This window comes from Oncorhynchus kisutch, linkage group LG3 (genome assembly GCF_002021735.2).
Source record: "Oncorhynchus kisutch isolate 150728-3 linkage group LG3, Okis_V2, whole genome shotgun sequence".
Lineage (NCBI taxonomy): Eukaryota > Metazoa > Chordata > Actinopteri > Salmoniformes > Salmonidae > Oncorhynchus > Oncorhynchus kisutch.
The window spans coordinates 61,263,311-61,283,547 of NC_034176.2; the positions used below are offsets into that span (position 1 = coordinate 61,263,311).

The window sequence follows — 20,237 nt, forward strand, 5'->3', positions numbered from 1 at the left end:
TCTCTCTCTCTCTCTATGTGTTAGAGGCTCTAGAGGCTGCAGCAGGCAGCAGGAGAGTGTGTTTGGCTGAGGAGGCGTATCCAGGAAACGGTGGCAGGCCCGGACTTCCTGTGTGACAGGTGTGCGATGGGAACGGGGACGGGGGTCTGACAGCTGCCATCTCTGCTCTCTGTGTGTTTCTCTCTCTCCTCTCTCTCTGGCCAGCTGCAGCCCAGACCTGCTGTGTTTGCCTCCTACGTCATTACTGATGCTCGTCGCTGCTGTACTGAACACAAACCTAACCCCCCCCCCCCCCTCCTGACACACACACCTCCCGACTGACCACACACGGCCTGTCCATCCCCGTCTAACACATTGGGTGTGTTAATCTTTTATACATACAGTGGGGCAAAAAAGTATTTAGTCAGCCCCCCCCCCCGTGTGGTTCTGGGATTTTTGCTCACCGTTCTTGTGATCATTTTGACCCCACGGGGTGAGATCTTGCGTGGAGCCCCAGATCGAGGGAGATTATCAGTGGTCTTGTATGTCTTCCATTTCCTAATAATTGCTCCCACAGTTGATTTCTTCAAACCAAGCTGCTTACCTATTGCAGATTTAGTCTTCTCAGCCTGGTGCAGGTCTACAATTTTGTTTCTGGTGTCCTTTGACAGCTCTTTGGTCTTGGCCATAGTGGAGTTTGGAGTGTGACTGTTTGAGGTTGTGGACAGGTATCTTTTATACTGATAACAAGTTCAAACAGGTGCCATTAATACAGGTAACGAGTGGAGGACAGAGGAGCCTCTTAAAGAAGAAGTTACAGGTCTGTGAGAGCTAGAAATCTTGCTTGTTTGTAGGTGACCAAATACTTATTTTCCACCATAATTTGCAAATACATTCATTTAAAAAATCCTACAATGTGATTTTCTGGATGTTTTTCTTCTCATTTTGTCTGTCATAGTTGAAGTGTACCTATGATGAAAATTACAGGCCTCTCTCATCTTTTTAAGTGGGAGAACATGCACAATTGGTGGCTGACTAAATACTTTTTTGCCCCACTGTCATATATATATATATATATATATATTTTTTTTTTTGTTTACAGTTTTTGAATCAGCAGACGTGTGAAGGCCCATTGTCTCGTTCCTCTCTCTCATTCTGTGTCAGTGAGCAGCGAGCACACACCGGCACCTAAGAGACCAAATAAACAACATCAAGTCTAGCTGTTCTCACCTGAAAACTGGAATCATGTATTTCATTCAGCGCTAAGCGGCTGTTCTGTCTGTCACCACTGACACCCTCTCCATCTCTGTAAGGCCTCCCCCGGTCTGTGACTCCCTATCTCATACCACTTCGTTTGCCCCAAGGCACATGCACAATAGCTCATGACATCAGCGGGGAGGCAGGCGCATAGCGGGTGATCTGTGTCTCTGCCTTTCTCCATCACCGCCACCCCATAGGTAGCAACCCGCCTGCGTGGGGACTCCAATCAGGGGAGTCATGTGACAAGTTAAACAGAAGGTTTGACAGCTTCTCCCCCGCAAATCTCCATTTAGCCCGAAGCCAGCCGCACTGGAAGCTCCTGAAATAAATACCAGTGTTTCCTCTGGGACTAGACTGACGGCTGGAATCCACCGTTCAAACCAGGGCCTATTTTCTTCCCCCCCCAAAAAAAAACAGTGAGAGGGAGCAGTCATATAGATGGCCCTATAATTGGCAGGTTAATAGTGTTTGCTAATAGGCTAATTAAAGTAGCCTGCTGCCATTCACACAGTGGTTATACAGGCCTAGCCACTAGCTGACCGTCATGCATAGACAGAGAATCCACACAGAGATGCTTCTCCTGCCTGTGTATCCTCTAGTCTACGGCAACTGCGGGGTTAACTCCTGACTCCGTCTGTCCAGGTTTCCCTCACCACTGTCTCTTCTACTCCTTCAGAATGCTGGCCCTCTGCTCTGGGGAAAGTGTCCTCATACGTCTTAGTTTATCTCCCCCCGTCTCTCTGGCTCTCTCTCCAACTTATAAATGTCTTCCTCACTTCCACTATCCCTTTGTTACTCTCTCTTTCCCCCCCTCCTGCCCATCTGCCTCCTTCGTTCACTGGTATTACCACGGTGTTGTCTGTCCTCTCTTCGGATATTTCAGAGACTGCTGGAGAACTTTAGCCCCCAACCCCCTAAATCAAAGTTCCCCTACAGGGATTCAGCCCTAAGGTTTGCTTGGGCAGATACCCCCCCCCCCCCCCCCAAAAGCACTTCTGTTTTTTTTTCGCCAAAAATTCTGACATCAATTTAATCTCACCCCTCTTTCCACATTTCATATTAAATCCCTGATCTGTGTGGGAACTGAAATATTCTCCCAGTGAAGTAGCGGTTTAGGAACAATACAGTACCTCACATCCTAAGTAGAGGATATGAGGGTGTGAGTTAGGGAGGCTGGGCGAGAGATTACGGTCTTCATAAGTAACCGGGAACACAACGGCACTCGGCTCAAACCCATTTGAAGAATGACGGAACCATCTGTGGCAAAACTTCTGTTTCCACGAGATAACAGCTTTTTAATTCCACAAATATGTGGAGAGGCCATATCCACATGATCGTCTGTCTTGCCTTCCTTCCCCAATCCCAGCCTGAGCCCACAGCCCACATCAGCCCCCTTCCAGACGCCTTTAAAGTCATTGTGGAGAGGAGTGTGTGTGAACACTTAATAACTTTAACTCTATCTCCAGTCAGCGTTTCTCTCTCTCTCTCTCTCTGTCTCTCTCTCTCTCTCTCTCTCTCTCTCTCTCTCTCTCTCTGATAAGGGGCTGGCTGAGGGCGAGGTGGGAGAAAAGGGAGGAACTCATTATATCAGAGTGTGGAGCAGCGATATGAACTTCCCCGCTGTACGTTTGATAAAAAATTGCTCAGTGCTACAGCAGATTATTACAGCGTGATTCCTGTGTCTGTCCCTAATCTGCATATCCTATGGGAAGTTGGGAAGAGGGAGGGAGGGTTAACAAGTATCTCTCTCTCTCTCTCTCTCTCTGTCATGAGTGTTTTGGCTGTAGCTGTCACCAGTTCACAGGCTCAGTTCTCATAATGAAGTCAGTGTCAGTGACACAATCCATCTGCGTTCACAGACTGCACCCCTTGGTTTTTCAATGTCACAAAAGAGAATACTGGGTCTGAGGTGCAAGGTTTAAATCAGTGGGTTGTTAATGTGCGCTCTATTTGACTAACGCTGTGGAGCGCTAATTCCATCGAAAACACAACAATAATCATTTTGACTGATTCCTCTTAAAACAGGAAGTCTCAGCTCTGACACCTGAGATCAGCAAAACAATCAGAGGGCAATTTACTGTAAGTGTTTATCCTGCAGAGACATGACAGGTTCAAATAATACGTTTAAGATGAGATATATATCTTCTCTCAAAGTAAAACAATTCTTAGCAAATGTGATATGGGTCTTGTAACTCTACACTCCATACCCTGGGAAATAAGAGAGGCCACTTTTCTGTGTAATAATAACACAAAGGGAATGTATGCACAGAATATCTTGTTTTGAGTGAAAGTACAGTATAGTACAGTATATGTTTGTTCTGTAACAAGTGAGAGTGTGTATCCGTGTGGGCGCTGTGTGTCTGTGTCTGTGTGTGTATATATATATATATATATATATATATATATATGTGTGTGTGTGTGTGTGTGTGTGTGTGTGTGTGTGTGTGTGTGTGTGTGTGTGTGTGTGTGTGTGTGTGTGTGTGTCCATGGTGTGTGTATAGTGTGTGCGTGCATGTGGTTTAGACGTAACTCTCCGCTCCCACACTGCGGTGCCAATGTGTTCCTCATTACTCCAGATGTTTGGGAGCTGGGCGGCTCCTCTGCTCTCTGGCATTCTGATTCTCCCCTGAGAGGCGGCCATGTCACAGTAATGTCAAACACATGTGGAGCACACTGGGGCTCCCAACGCCAATGTCTTTCCCACTGTTTGGACGGGTAAACAGGGAGGGAACCATAGCGATCGACTGCTGGTCTGCCTGCGCCTGAACCCATCTCTTTGGGCTCACGGGCACCCCAACAGGCAGCTTGGGTTCCCAAAGCTGGAGCCTGCCCCCTTCAATGGGCAATAAGTGATACCCACAGAAGCCCGCAAACATGTCCCAGCATGCCTCCATGGGGTTTTAAAATATATTCCATCCACATTGCAGAGCTATATGTACAGATATATAATACACGTGAACAATGGCCTTCTCCCTTATCACTCTTACCAGAGAACAAGACTTCACTGTCGATCTCGAAACCCAGTGATTTGAGACACGATCCTGTCCAAAACACTATCTCAGTGTCAATGTCTCGGTCTGCACCTCTCTTCACCCACACATGCACACACACACACACTGACGAGCGCGCACGCGCACACACACACTGACGAGCGCGCGCACACACACACACACTAACGAGCGCGCGCAAACACACACACACACACACTGACGAGCGCACACACACACACACACGTTACCTAAGATTATGGATTTCTCAGCTGCTGCACTCTTCATCGTGGCCAGACGCTGCCAGATAAACAACAGAGGGAAAAAAGGCCTTTACTTCTTATTTAACTCGTCCAAAGAAAAGCCTTTCTCTGTTTGAGATGAATTTCGTCTCCCTGGGAACGTAACTCACACTTGAACGCGCTCTTTGGCCGCTAATGTTCAAATCATGGGAGAGGACAGAGCTGTGTGTGAGATACCGGACAGATACATGGAAACAGTTGGGTGCTCACACCCTGACAGCTCTGACCTGTGTGCAGTCTCTTGGGGCGTAGCTTCTCCGGGTGGTACCCTGGTCATTAAATTGCACAATAGTATTAATGCATTATAGGAATTAGGTTCACAGGGTAATCTGACTGCTGCTTACAGGTTGGGATTCCAGGACGGTGGAACATTCCCGGTAAATCCACTGTTGCACACAACACACAGGTGGCTTACAAACCGTAGCCTCCGCACACGGAGCAAATCACCCCACGCAGAGTTGCTTGCTGTGTTCTTAATTCACTGTTATACTCAATGCCTCCCATATACTTATGGTGACCAATCTCCTACTTAGATTTAGTATACACTATTGTCTCTATGAAATGCATTATTTTTACACAGATGAGAATCTAGTCCTCCTGTTGTCATGGTAGTGAGTGTTGCTATGGTGCGTTTGTGCACAGTACAGTATATGCCGTATTCAGGGATGATTGCTCTGGCAATTGTCGTTTGGCCTGTGTGTCCAGGTGTCTGTGTGTTCTGCTGATCAGCTGACCCTCTCTCCACTCCACTCCTCTCCCCTCCACAAACACACACACACATACTCTGCCGGCCGGCTGCGTGCTCCCGCCCACTGCCATCTGCTCCTCTCATTAATTAGAAGACGGCCAACTTCACCTGCACCGCCCGCACTCAAATTACAATAATTACCTGTCACATGCACAAGCCCGCCGCCCAACTACCCACCACACTTCTCACCCTGCTCCCCACCCCGCTCCCCACCCCGCTCCCCACCAGGCTCCCCACCAGGCTCCCCACCCCGCTCCCCACCACGCTCCCCACCCCGCTCCCCACCCCGCTCCCCATCCCGCTCCCCACCCCGCTCCCCACCCCGCTCCCCACCAGGCTCCCCACCCCGCTCCCCTCCCGCTCCCCACCAGGCTCCCCACCCCGCTCCCCACCATGCTCCCCACCCCGCTCCCCACCACGCCCCCCACCCCGCTCCCCACCCCGGTCCCCACCAGGCTCCCCACCAGGCTCCCCACCACGCTCCCCACCCCGCTCCCCACCAGGCTCCCCACCAGGCTCCCCACCACGCTCCCCATACCCCCCCCTTTACGCTCCCCACCCCGCTCCCCACCAGGCTCCCCACCAGGCTCCCCACCACGCTCCCCATACCCCCCCTTTACGCTCCCCACCACGCTCCCCGCCCCGCCCCCCAACCCACTCCCCACCCCGCTCCCCACCACACTCCGGCTGCAGGTCACTGTGCTGTGATATTGTCACCTGGCAAACCAACCGGCATGGGGACCAGGCAACTGACACTATCACCTTCAACAAACAACATGGCCTACCCTGCCATGAGTGACCAATAAGGACGCTCTCCTGTGTAACTAAGTGAATGTCACAAATAATCTGTATTTTTTTAAATACAGTATGCAACTCACATTTTATTCCAGTTCACATGCTTGACTACGATCCTAGAGTTAAGCAATGCACGAGGGGGTGTGTTATATGGCCAATATACCACTGTTCTTATGGATACAGCCCTTAGCAGTGGTATATTGGCCATATACCACAAACCCCTGAGGTACCTTATTGCTATTATAAACTGGTTACCAGCATAATTAGAACAGTAAAAGTAAATGTTTTGTCATACCTGTGGTATACGGTCTGATATACCACAGCTTTCAGCCAATCAGCATTCAGGGCTCGAACCACCCGGTTTATAATATTATATAAACCCCTGGTCATAACTTCAGTATGTTTCTGTTACCACTGTGGGGAGAGTTATGATGCCTCAAAGTGGGGCTCTTAGGGTCTATGAGGACTGGTGTTTGTCAGGCAGCAGCCTGCGAGCTACGCACTGCATGGTCTGCCTCTCTGCTTCTGTCCAGGGGAAGCCGGTGAGACTCCATCACTGCATGGTCTGCCTCTCTGCTTCTGTCCAGGGGAGGCCGGTGAGACTCTATCACTGCATGGTCTGCCTCTCTGCTTCTGTCCAGAGGAGGCCGGTGAGACTCTATCACCGAATGGTCTGCCTCTCTGCTTCTGTCCAGAGGAGGCCTGTGAGACTCCATCACTGCATGGTCTGCCTCTCTGCTTCTGTCCAGGGGAGGCCGGTGAGACTCTATCCCTGCATGGTCTGCCTCTCTGCTTCTGTCCAGGGGAGGCCGGTGAGACTCTATCCCTGCATGGTCTGCCTCTCTGCTTCTGTCCAGGGGAGGCCGGTGAGACTCCATCACTGCACTACAACATCTCTCTATTGGCATGTGGCTTTGGCACAAGAGCACCTTTCTCTTTTAAAAAACTTTAGTTTTTTCTCCTGTGGTATTTTTCCGTCTGCCCATTAAACGGGAGGGAGACATCCATATGAGTGTGGTAGTAGCAGAGATGGAATAAACTCCAGTGGGGTAATGAATGGTTTTCTTTAAGAGAGGCACTTAATGATGAAGTGGGGACATCTGCCTTTGGAGAAGAGTGGCGGGCGGTGGGGATGTTTGGTGGTAATGTGCGGTAATGCTGAACGGCTGTAGTGTGGTTTCACCTTTGGATCTCTCCATCTATTGTCTGTCTATTATCAGCTGTTCAATTATTCAGCTGATCTTTACCGCCAAGGCCAATTAAATAGTCAATTCATGTGATGTCAGAGAAAATGTCCTCTGTTTTTACAGAGAAGAATCCACTGATGGATATCGTGCAGGCTCAAGTGAGTGACTTTTTGGCCAAGATGAGTCATCTACACAGAGTAATCTTTCTTTAAGTTATATTTATTCATATTTTATACACTGAGTATACAAAACATTAAGAACACCTGCTCTTTCCATGGCATAGACTGACCAGGTGAATCCAGGTGAAAGCTATGATCCCTTATTGATGTAATCTGTTCGATCCACTTCAATCAGTATAGATGAACGGGAGGAGACAATTGAGACGTGGATTGTGTATGTCTCAATTGAATCGGCGAATAGGCAAAGGATTTAAGAGCCTTTGAACGGGGTATGTGAGTAGGTGCCAGCCGCACTGCTTGTGTCAAGAACTGCAACGCTGCTGGGTTTTTCACCCCCAACAGTTTCCTGTGTGTATCAAGAATGGTCCACCACCCAAAGGACATCCAGCCAACTTGACACAACCGTGGGAAGCATTGCAGTCAACATAGGCCAGCATCCCTGTGGAACGCTTTCGACACCCTGTAGAGTCCATGTGTTGACAAATTGAGGCTGTTCTGAGGGCAAAATGGGGTTGGGTGCAACTGGAATATTAGGAAGGTGTTCCTAATGTTTGGTATACTCAGTGTATATCTAGTTTAGAATGTCTTCTAATTGTATTTAGTTTGAGATGTTTCATTAAATAATATTGCTTCCAACCCAATTAATTTTCTCTTTCACTAGGCTAGAGAAATGTTGTTACTTTGTCTGTCTGGCAGCAATACCAATAGGCAGTCTCATCGATGTGCTCTTCTTCTACTCTCTGATGCCCAATACAGTACTGCTCACTCATTATCCTGGCTGGCACAGACACCAGCTCCATATTGCATTTTCTGGCCTTAAAACTGAGAGGCGGCGTTTTTGTGAATTGAATATCTGGCAATTGACCCACTGTGGAGTCTGATCATCACACCCAGGAGATCGGCGTAAGTGCATGTGCTGAAGGGGGGTTCACGTGCGGCTGAAGGGGAAAAGAGAGGTGAGAGAGGCCTTTCAATTCCAGGCCACCTATTCCAGAATTTCACACCATGGGATATGATCAGGTTATTCCAGGTTATGTTCACACGTTAGCCTAGGCTTCTAGAAACGGTTTGGCCCATTCAGTTTGTGTGCAATACATAATCCACCATGCCTCTGTTACACATGATAATATAGTATAAATATATAACATAAAATAATATATCACAGACCATGAGATGTAGGTTATTTACTGCCCCTTCCACTGATTTATGACAACAGGGCAGGGCCTGGTCCGAATACTTTGAACATGCATCGTTCCTTCCTTCAATCACGTATCACTCAAGGAAGGCGCCCACAAGATATCAAAAGAAAACCAAGGCTGACGCCTACGATCCAAACGCATTACTACTTTCAGTCGGTACTTTGGTGTGGGAGTTGTGGTGAGGTACAGGTACCACCACAGGAAGAAGACACAAGAGATGCTAGAGTACAAAGCCCTAAAAACCACAACCCGACCCAACAACTGTATATTTACGCCTCCGTGTTCCATCACACAAGGAGCTTCGCGCGCTCTCATCTGCACCAGCAGAAACACCACATCGTGTGCCGTTAGTTTAATTAATGTAGGCCTACTTTATCTGGGAGAACGAATTTATCTACAGACCACCTGTATCCAGAGGAAGGCATACGCCTTATGGCCCAACATTTGCTATAAACAAACATTGCTAGGAAATGTGCTAAAATACATAGCCTGTATTTATATCGACGTATACACGTTTCAACTTCTCTGTTGTTTGCGATGAAATATGCCTACTAGTTATTGATACTAGTCTACCATTAATATTATAGACATATGAAAAGTTGTCTTGTCAAGTGTCTGATATGGTTTATTGAAGCTACAATGCGTTCAAGTTGGCTGATACGTTGTTGCCTCTTCATCACAAATTCTACTTCAGCACAATTGTTTTAGCCTATAATTTAAAAAAAAATGTTTTTCCAAATAAGAGAACCATCATCCAACAGGCCACATCGACTGCAGTGTCTGTGTCAAAATAAAACCATTCATATTTGATTCAACGCCATCAATGGGAAAGCACTGAAACTATACTGAACACTAATGTTTACAGTTTAATAACATGAATGAAAGTTCCTGTAAAAATAGCTGACAATGCGGAAAACCTGAACAACGAAAGTAGTTTTATTTTTTAAAAGTCAAGAAAAACGGTATAATAACACATTATTTCTAATCGATAAGGGAATTGCATTATTGCCCTTGAAAATCTAACTTTTTGCATGTTATGTAACATAATATAGGAAGAGTATTGGTTATAATTAAAGATCTGCATAATCATTTATGCAGCTATGTTAACATCAGGGACATGTAAAATCACGTCTTTACTATGCTATGCTACCTAGCTAAATAGTGATTATCACCCAACCTCACCATCTAGCCGAGGCTATAGTTCATAAAATAAGTGTACAAATCAAAGAGTACAAAATAGGCTACAAAATAATATGCAATATGTGCTTCGTGCTTCATGCCAGAAGCAACCGTGTCCAAATCTCTCGCATCAAACAAGCACACAATTAGAATGTATAATTTGCAACAAACATGAAGCCTAATAGTGTGACTTACTTTGTGAAGGTCGGGTTCAGGCAGAGGTAATTGCAGCGAAGATAATCCAGCCCAAATAATGACGATTATAACGCCCCGATCCTCATTATTTGGAAGAAAGGATAAAGCCTTCGGAGATATTGAACACAATTCATAAAGGTGTTATTCCTTCTCTTTGATAATGAAAGATATTGAGAGAGAGAGAAAAAAAAATGATAAATTCGACACTTTTACAGTCAAAAAAATAATATTTTTCCTTTGGATTCAAAGCGGTGTTGTTGACTTTTCGGTTCAATAAATGATGAGGTAATTCACTTCTTAGATATAAATTGAAAACTATATCGCAAAGCTAGACAGAGCTTTGTGATCCTTTAGTTACATAGAAGTCTTTGGTTTACTGTCCGTTTTCGTTGGTAAAAACCAACAGTTTATCTGGATTTTGAGGGGGGGAATCACAACTTCTCTTCGTTATCTAAATGTGAGCTCCTTTAGATCTAATTTTCTGTTAGCAAGGATAGGCTAATACAGTAAATAAACCACAGTGATAGTTGATTCAGCTATGTATTAACATTTGTGCTCACCGTCGGCAAACTGATACAAAATATAACTATTTTGTGTAATCTTAAAATTGTCAGAGAAAATAGAATACTTCACAAATCCTTGTCCGATGCGCGCCGTAGGCTACATCCAATGTAAAAAATATGAAATTCATTTGGGCATGGATCCTCTTGTTCCAAATGCTACTCCTCGGTAGACGACTTTGAAACCGTTGTTTGGCACACAGTCGTCCAAATGACTTTACAATATCAAGTCTTTATACATCCGTAAAATGAGTCTTCCGTTGTTTGATCATGTCAAAGCCGAATGAATCACTCGATGTTGCTCAGCAGACACCACGCTTCTCAGACGGTCATTGCCAACCGACCCAACTGTTCAGGCATCGAGGACCGCTCATTCCACTGAAACAAATGGCTTGAGATGCTGTTGTCAACTCCAGTTAGTAAAAATCTTTCATCATTTTTCGAGCGCCTAAATGGTTGTCTTTGTTGTCGCTCATTTCGTGTTTTGGTTCATTTGGTAGTTTTCGATCATTTTGAGCTCGCGGGTCTAGTGTGCAGTCTTGTGATTCTCTCTATCCCTCTGTAGCCTTCTGTCTGCGTTTAAATCACCATCTGGAGCAGGATGCGTACGGAGCTCCTAACCTCTCTCTCTCGCTCTCTCTCTCCCTCTCTTTCTCTCTCTTCAGACCTACGAGTTGACAGCCACCTTTCTGCTCGTTTCTGCAATAGCATTGACAATTGACAGCACGCGTCTTATCTCCATATTGTCATTTTTTTCCCCGCATGTTGAAACTCATGGAAATATGACCTCATGCACATACACATATAGGCTATTGATTTATAGGCGAAACAAGTGCAGAAGTTTACATCATGTTCTTTTGTAAATTCTAGAAATACAATGTATTCCCCACGTGAGGTTTTTACTTCAGTCCGATTGGATTTATTAACTCTCTTCACTGTCACAGGCCTATTTTATGTGCAAAGAAACAACGAATATTTGTAGCCTAGTGTTAAGTTAGCCTAATTCCATACTTTAGTTTAGGAGATATAGCCGATATCAAATGGTCAGAGGGGTTTGATCAAGTGTAAATACGGGCGCCTACAGTAGGCGATAATACCAGGTATGCATTCTATATTGTCTTGACATTTTCTCCATAGAGAATCATTTTCCCCATGTCTACCCAAGGGGGCCGCTGTTTCCTCACATCAGCACACGCCAGCTCCAAAACCACCTCACTCGTCGCCTAGGCAATCTCCCCATGCAATGCCATCAACATCATCTCATAATTTCTACCAATGGCCTCACAATTAACTGCTCGTTCAGACGCTTGACAATCAGTGGACATTTTTCTCTAACTTCTCAATAGACAATGGTAGAAAAAATAAATACAAGATTTCTGCTTTAGCCTAGGGAGGCCTACTCTTGTTCCCCCGACACTTTCTCCCATGGTCAAGGCAGCATTTATTCATTTTCACCAAAGAATGCAAGTGATAGACAACAAAATAGATTTAAAAAATATTTTTTTAAATAACTGTGCAGTAGCTATCACAAAAGGTGCTTTTGGCTGAAAGGTGTCTGTAAAAATAATATAGTCAGAGGTTGGATTTGCACCTCCAGAATCTGCAGGCAAACACCATAGTGCTACTGTTCTACGGTCATTCCATCCGACATCCTCATAGTGTGTGTGTATTTGAGTTGATGCTGTATTTTTTGTAACGGCATAGGTGGTAGGCCTATCTGCATACATATGATGGCTTTGCGTTTACCTACCGTGTGGGCCTATTTGCATTAGCACAGTGGCCTATCCCAATTGTACCTCCCAGACGCCGGAAATGGGAAAAATTCTCAAAGTAAATGGTGCTCATTTATTGATGCGTTGAACCCCCGCGCGCCATAGTTGAACAACTTTGTGCTAAAATGATGACGTCATATCTGCCAGGTTCATCTGGTTTCACTAGCTGAGAATTCTACACCTGTGTGCCCTTTACGCTTTGTTGCAGACACGGAGGAAGAGGGGTAGCCTACTGAAGACAAAACAAACACTCTCCTCCTCACCTCTACTGTGTCTACAGAACTAACAAAGTCAGTCAAGAGTACACAGAGACAGCTGCTATCCAGTGTGTCCTGTCTCACCAGCCTGTCAGGTGTCCGGAGTGTGAGGTGTCCTCTCAGATACAGGTAAGGGGAACTGCCTAAAGGGGATGTGTTGTTCCTGTGTATTACAGACCATTTCAGATGTCAAACAGGTTATACAGTTGGAGGTAATCCATCACAATATGATAATTGATATGATTAGTGAAAGGCCACAGACCCATAAGCAAACCAGTAGGAACAGGGATCTCTATCCGCCATCATAACCAAGCATAAGGGACTGGAGTGAGTGAGTGTGTTGTGGCCTAAAATGATTGCTCTCAGTTGGGGGGAGAACTGATAAGGTATATTGTACAGTACTTCCCATCCATTTGTTCTTCTCTTTTTGACAGCTGCTATGATTCTCTATCTACCATATCAAAGTCTGATCCATCCAGTGAGCAGCCTTAAGATGAATCCGAGATCCTACAGCTCTGTCTGCCTCTCTCAGATTTGGAAACATATTCAGGCCAGGTCTCTACTAAAAGATCTAGGATTTCTCGAGAAAGAGAGAGAGAGAGCTAGTTGTGTGTTGTATATACACCAATCCATGCATTTCTGAAGAGAACCAATTTCTCAATATTTACCTTGGCTGTTTTAATAATTCAGACACCAACACTATAACTGCTGCATTGGGCTTAGAATGGTGTGAGAATTAAACACACACACCCAGACACGCGTACACACCCTCACACATTCCCCAATGCAAGTAACCCATCAGAGTCCTATCAGGGGTTCCATGTGGCATCCTGGGATTTGGGTTGTCAAGGAGATGGATGGTGGATCGCCCCAGGACTTGATGGAGTGTTTATAGCCCCTCTCTCTCTCTCTCTCTCCTGCTGGGGAGTTATAGCCTTGCCTGTGCTGGCCCTGCAGGTCCATCTGAGGGCCACACACACTGTGTGTGTGTGTGTGTGTGTGTGTGTGTGTGTGTGTGTGCGCGTGCGTGTGTACAACTGTACGTAAAGGTATGTTTTAGATTGAATATCTTTATGTTTACCTAGGTCTTTTTGTTTAATTAGAAAAAATAATACCGGATGCTGGAGAGGTGATGGGTGGGTAGGGGGGACCGTGAGTGACAGTGTGTGGGGCATGGGGTGAAACCAAAAAGGATTCCTGTCACCATGATAGCATTATGATTGACGGCATGCTATTCTCCTCTGGGAATACGGGCAGACGGCTTGTCAGCTCCCCAAATGACAGCCCCTCATTCTTTTCTTAATTTTGTCTTTTGTTGGGTGATGTGTTGGATGGGATGACCCTCCATGTGGCGCGTCTGATAACTCACCCCCACAACAGAAACACAAGGTGGGAACTATATTTATCGCTCGCAATGAACTGAACTCCCTCGTTTCCTGACACTCGTCTTCAGACCCTGACTTCCCTTTGATGGCATTAATGAACACAAATGACCCGGCTTTGTCTCCTCTCTCTTTCTCTCTTTCTTTCTTCCCTGTCTTTCTTTTGTTCTCTCCACCTCGTTGCGTTGCCTGTATCTGATGGTGGTGGAGGACTGGTCTGAGATGCGCAGGGGTAGATTGAGGGGCTGATCATTGTGTAGGTATGGTAATGAAGGTCTCTGTGACAGACCGGGGACACACGGGACAGCGGAAGGCTCTACAGGGAGAGAACTCACCGAGGTCTGGACTGGAGCATTTCCTCCACTCACACATTGTAAATCCTTTCCTCTCGCTCCAGTCACAGGCTGGCTGGCGTGTTGAAAAGAGATAAGGGCTGCTGTGCCTCTCGTCTGAAAGGAACGCAGCTCCATTGTGCTCTGCTGCTTGGATCCACATTCAGTGGACGCTGCTATTGAGTTGCCATTAAAGGCAGCAATGTAAAAGTAAATTATTTTGGGGAGAAGCAGTTAAAACAAAATAGTCTCTTTCCCTCTAAATGAAAAAACGTAACACGCTCAGGATTATACTGTGTGTTTGTTAGCACACTTTCTGATGCAACCCATTGCACTGGTGTGGCAATGGGAATGTCAAATCAAATCAAATTCCATTTGATTGGTCACGTGCACATATTTAGCAGATGTTGTTGCAGGTGCAGCGAAAGCTTTTCGCAGTACAAATGTTCACATTGAAGTTTGATATTTTGAGATGGTATGACCGTGGAAGCTGCGTGTTATGTGATGGCTGTTATATCAGCATCGTGAGCGTCTTCAAGTCATCTTAAGAGTCATCAGATGATGCCTGAGAATAGACAACACAGGACGAGAGAGCTCCCCTGCTGTAATGTAGCATGGCGCAACGGATCATTGCTCCATCTAGTCAAGCACACGTTTGATGCTGGTTTTACAAATTGCATCCATAGACCCTCTGACATTCTATTTGCAATCGTGCAGTAAAGTGGCTGTTCAATCCATCGAGGCATGATGGGAATTTGAACTCAAAATGACGCTCTCTTCTTTTTAAACAGTAATTCTCCTATATGATGTTTAATTCATAGCAGGGCCTGAGGACACACCCACACACACACACACACACACACACACACACACACACACACACACACACACACACACACACACACACACACACACACACACACACACACACACACACACACAGACACACACACACACACTGTACTATGCTTATCTCAGTGTGTGTGAAAAGAGGAGACCCTGAGTTCAGTGGTGGCTGGTGACCAGCCTTGCTAAAGGACCAGGAAATAGCACCTCGTTAAAGTGAAGTGTTTACTAAAGAGCAGGATGCAGGAACAGGAGAGAAAGTCAAGTTCTCAATTTACCGTGTTTTCTGTTTGCACCTGAATACATCCGCATGTATTCAGGCAAGCAATTGTGTCCACATTGGCATGCAAGAGAGAGAGAGAGAGAGAGAGAGAGAGAGAGAGAGAGAGAGGGAGAATGTGTGTGTGCAGACAGTTGGTAGTGCTGGGACTGAAGATAGCAAGGAGAGGGGCATGGTGCACTGTATCAAGTAGTGAACATCTGCTCTTCACAGAAACCGCAAAGCTGGTGCAGAGGAAATAGAGAGGATAACTGCTCTCTCCACCCCCCCCCCTTCTCTCCCCTCCTCTCTCTCTCTCTCTCACACACATTCTCTCTTTCCCTCTATTTCTCTCTTCTCACAATGATATTCGTCACAGACCCATCCCCCATCATCCTTGTTTTATACCCATCTATGTGAAGAGATTAAGATAACCAATATGTAATACAATCCACTTGTGTAATGGAGGATGATAAGGTTGTTGATGGAGACAGAGAGGTAGGGTAGAATATATGTCAACCTTGGAGCCAGATGTCCTCAACACACGAGTAGCCATTGGAGCGTGTGCACTGTAAATACGTAAATGTCTCTCATGCACATAAAGCATACAGTATGACTTTCTCTAGCAATGGAGGATCAAGAAGAGCTGAGCGTTCATGAAACCTATGATAGGCATAATCCAAAGTTTCGTTGTGATTTCATTCTACCTTTTCCCTCAAAGTCTCTGTCTAGATTCAGTCTACCCCTCCATCCTCCCTCTCTCGCTCCCTCTACCCCCCCCCCCCCCCTCTCTTTCCCTGCCCTCCCCTCTCTCAGGGCCGGCTGCGAGGGTGTGCTGGTGTTTTGGCGGGTGGCAGTTCCTCATTGTGGTGTGCTGTGTGCTGTGTGCTGTATGCGCGGTGATAAGACACAGGGAGAGGAGCCAGCGTGCCGACATATCCCTGCCACTGCGGTTATCATCCGCCGCAGCTGTGCCTGAGCCCTGCGACATCTGCTCCCCCACAGGAAGCCTGCGCCGTGTCTCATAACGCCTCACACACACACAGACACACACAAATAGAAAATATCACAAGACCATTACTATTATGATGCCTGAACAGTACCCCCCCCCCCCCCCCCAAACAGGTAAACTACCTGATCAGACAAAGAGTGTTGTTTATAGGGACATGGGTTCCTCCCTGGAACATGAGGCAAGCCTGACGGATGGGGCCAGCGTTTACCTCAGTTCTGCTGGGTTTTTATCAGAGAATTACAGGGGATGCTTATGACTAAGCCTAATTATAGAGTGCTTATCACTGAAATGTTCACAAAGCTCATTACTGCCAAGAAATGGGAGCTGCCGCAGGTAATTCACTATGTTGGGTATTAGTCCTCCTCTAAGACGGCACCCCTTTAAAATATTTAGAGTCTATAAAGTACAGCTTTAATGTCTGATGCTTTTAATGCATTCCTCTGCTACTGGCCTCACTGATTTGTGAAGTTTTTACCTAAAGGCACTACTCCAGTTTTTACACCACTTTAATCAATTACCAGATTTTCATTTACATTGTTGACAGCGTGTGCTTGAAAACAGTCAAGCGATCCTCTCCTCTCAGTGTTGAAAGAGTGGATTTGAGAAAGGAAGAAAGTATGAGATTAAGATTACAAGGACTCTCCCATTTCCTTTGTGTTACACCATATTTCTTCCTTAGCCAGTGATGCTAGTTGAGTGTGCTGGTCTGATGGCTAGAAGCTAGCAGAGAGGAGAGGGATGGGGAAGTGAGGGGAGGGGACCCCACTAACCTAACTAACAGCCCTGATGGGGTCAGTAGTGTCTCTCGGGGTCCTGACCTGGGCTTGACAATGAATGAGGCTCACTCCGCATCTCCAACCCTCCACCTTCCACCCTCCCCCTAGCCCCTCAGAAACACAATAAAGGGAAGTGTGCCCCTCCAGCTCCCAGGGGAAGCCCAGAGGGAAGTCCCCATCCTCAGGTCCTCACCAGCCTGAACCCCTTTCCCTCCCAGTCCACTTGGACATATGTGCCCCGGACTTCTAATGTCTTTACAGTGTAGGGTTTTGACATCAAACTATGCTTTCAGTAATGAAAACAAGTTGGAGTCTGCTTTGACCTTGAAAATCAAGTGACAGTTGGTAAAGCGTTTCACCATAGTTACAGGAGCTACAGTAGGAAGCTAATTTCCATGTCTTGTCTGGAGCATGTGGTGCTAACTCAACACAATCTGATTACACATCAATCACTCCAACGTAATGAGGAGAAATGACAGCAGGAGTTTCTCCACAATCACTCGTCACTGTAGCGAGCTGCCAACAGAGGCACAGCCTGTAGTACTTCTCATAACACAGAAAAGGATCACCACCTACCTTGGTTGGCTGTGCGGTGGCTCCTGGTTGCCAGGTTGGGGTTGCCAGATTCCAGCCTGTGAGGGTTCCGTCTGCACAGCGTCCCCCTGTGACTGGTCAGCATCACCGTGGGAACCCTGGGAGGAGCGGCAGACCTCCTCTGCCGTTCCAGGTGGACCTCGGCAGCCATGGTCTTCCCCCCCCCACCCCCAGCAGTAATCCACAACGTTGTCCTGTCCTCTGTGTGTTTTAGAACTCTTGACTGGTCAGGGGACACACTAAACCGCACAAGTTGATAGGTCTTTCTTTCTCTCTGTGGTCAGTGTGTAGACCGGAGGGTTGATGTCCTTTCTCCTGTGTGCTCAGGGTACTGACCGACAGACTGACTGACTGACTGACCACTGACTGACTGACTGACTCATCCAGGCCTGGGGAGATCACAGAGTGAGTCCTCTGGCTTTTATGATTAGAACATGAGCCCAGCACAGCCAGATCACATGGCTGCCAGACAGAGAGAAAAAAAAAACGGAACTTCCTTTTGCAGCTAACACAGTCTTCAAATGACTCTTCCTTTACTTCATACTTTTGTCCCGTCCACGACACGTCACTTCAGATGGATCGCGGCACCATCAGACTTGTGTAATTATCTGTGTACGATGCTCTTTCTCTCCACCCAGTAGTCTCTATCTCTCCTTCTCTTTCTCCGACTCCCTCAACAGGAGTGTGTGAGGTAACAGTGTGTGTGTGTGAGTGGCAGGGGGAGGTCAGCTAGCCTCGTGGCTCCTCGTTTCCTCGTTGTTCCGGCTATGGGGCAGTGCACTGGCCTGAACCCTCCTCTAGTCCACACGGGGAAAGCAGAGCAGTGGCGCCCGTGTGAGCCGCGACTGTGCATCTGTAACACGGTGTGTGTATATGTCTGTGTGTGAGTCCTGTCCCCACCGTGTGAAAGGGGTGGTTCCCCAGGGGAAGGTAAACAGTGCTGCTGGGTTGTGATAGCGGTAGACACCAGGCCTCGGCCTCCGTTGGGGCTTCCTCTGGCAGGAACCAGCTGTGTCTGTGGCCGGGCCAGGCCGGGCAGCGCTGTTTTCCCTTTCCCTCCGGACACAGACAGGGCTCCTCCTGTTCCTAACACTTCCTCCCTACACCCTTCACTCCACCTCTCCTTCCCTCCGCCCAGCCAGCCCTACCCCCAACTCTGCACCCTATGGATAGCTCTGCCCCTCAATGGCACTGGCCTTAGGGGGGGTTGTTCAACCCCTGTCTTCACTCACTGTGGTTCAGTCAGTCCAAATGCCAAGTGCCTCCCTGCCCTGGCCTCTCTGCTCTGTTGTCCCAGTGGCGTGTGTGTATGTGTGTGTGTGTGAGTGTGTGTGTGTGTGTGTGTGTGTGTGTGCGCGCGCATGTCCCGGGTGAGGTAAAATCAGTAACAGGGGTTCCTCTCTGAAACGACAGTGAGGGTACAGCTGGGACCCCTCTGACCCGCAGAGCACGCAGTGTGGTGTAGCTGGGACAGAAGTGAGAGGGGATGTGAGCACACAGATGTGCCGTCCATCTGTCTGTCAGAGTGAAACCAGCACACAGATGGTGGACAGCAGAGTGGATGTGAGAGTAACGGGTGTGTGGGGTAGAGGGCGATGTTCACTCATGTGACACATTTGGTACTTTGGAAACTATGAAATGATAGTTTGACAGTCAGTTGGTTTCATTTCCTTTTTGTATTCTAGGTGCTTTCTATGTTAGAGAGCCTTCCCTGCCTCAACTGTACACTAAGATCGAAGATTATTTTGAGATCAAAAATGATTTGTTAGTATATTCAAGCTTCTCCCAATGACATCATCCAATCTGATGGAATCTGCTTCCATGTAGTATTCAGTGGAATGAATACATGGACCGAAGTTGGAATTTTCATGTTTATATGTGGTATATGTATGTGTGTCCAGCATTTCTCCCTCCTAAACCTCTCATCATGCTGACCCTCTCCATGGCTACATGTAAGCGCCGTGAGTTAACATGTGATGATCAAGTAATAGCATGTTCTCAAATCAAACCCTGGGATTGCCTGCTGAGAAGGAGAAGATTGCCCCACTGGATTAGTGTGTATGTGGATGCTCCTGTGTGTCAGGCTGTGGAGGCCCCTGCCTGCCTCCCCTACTCTCAGATGTTGGCAGGTATATATTTTTATTTAAAAAAATATATATACCAAAGATTTTTTTTTTGGGGGGGGGGTGAGATAATGATTCCCACATAATCACTTTATCCCAGCTCTGGCCCTGGCAGGTGCTATCGTGACCGAGCGGTGCTTTCTCTCCACAGATAAGGTCATGGGACTGGGGAGGGGACCGGAGCGAGGAGAGTGTGGAGCGCTGCGTGGAGCGTTGGGCGAGCGGCTAGTCTGGCCTTATCTTCCCCAGCGGCTGTTGCTCGCAGCTCACAGATGTAGCAGGCTAGACTAGCCGTGTCAGATAGATCCTTCTAT

General features: G+C 46.9%; 1 protein-coding gene across 11 annotated transcripts in view; it reads right to left on the reverse strand.

Annotated features, from left to right (window-relative positions):
- The window catches only part of cbfa2t3 (CBFA2/RUNX1 partner transcriptional co-repressor 3), a 60,049-nt gene extending 41,162 nt beyond the window's left edge, over positions 1-18,887 (reverse strand). For 2 of the 11 annotated variants that reach the window (XM_031809899.1, XM_031809892.1), the window contains exons 1-2: positions 10,639-13,170; positions 10,011-10,118 (exon numbers count right to left, since the gene is read on the reverse strand). Coding sequence is in view for 7 of the 11 variants with exons in the window: in XM_031809851.1 (XP_031665711.1) it covers positions 17,783-17,951 (169 nt within the window). In the remaining 4 variants the exon portion in view is untranslated. Of the gene's footprint in view, positions 1-10,010; positions 13,171-17,782 lie in introns of those variants that run through there. The other 9 variants (XM_031809897.1, XM_031809886.1, XM_031809851.1 and 6 more) reach the window with 8 other exon arrangements.
- Between the last annotated feature and the right edge of the window lie 1,350 nt (positions 18,888-20,237).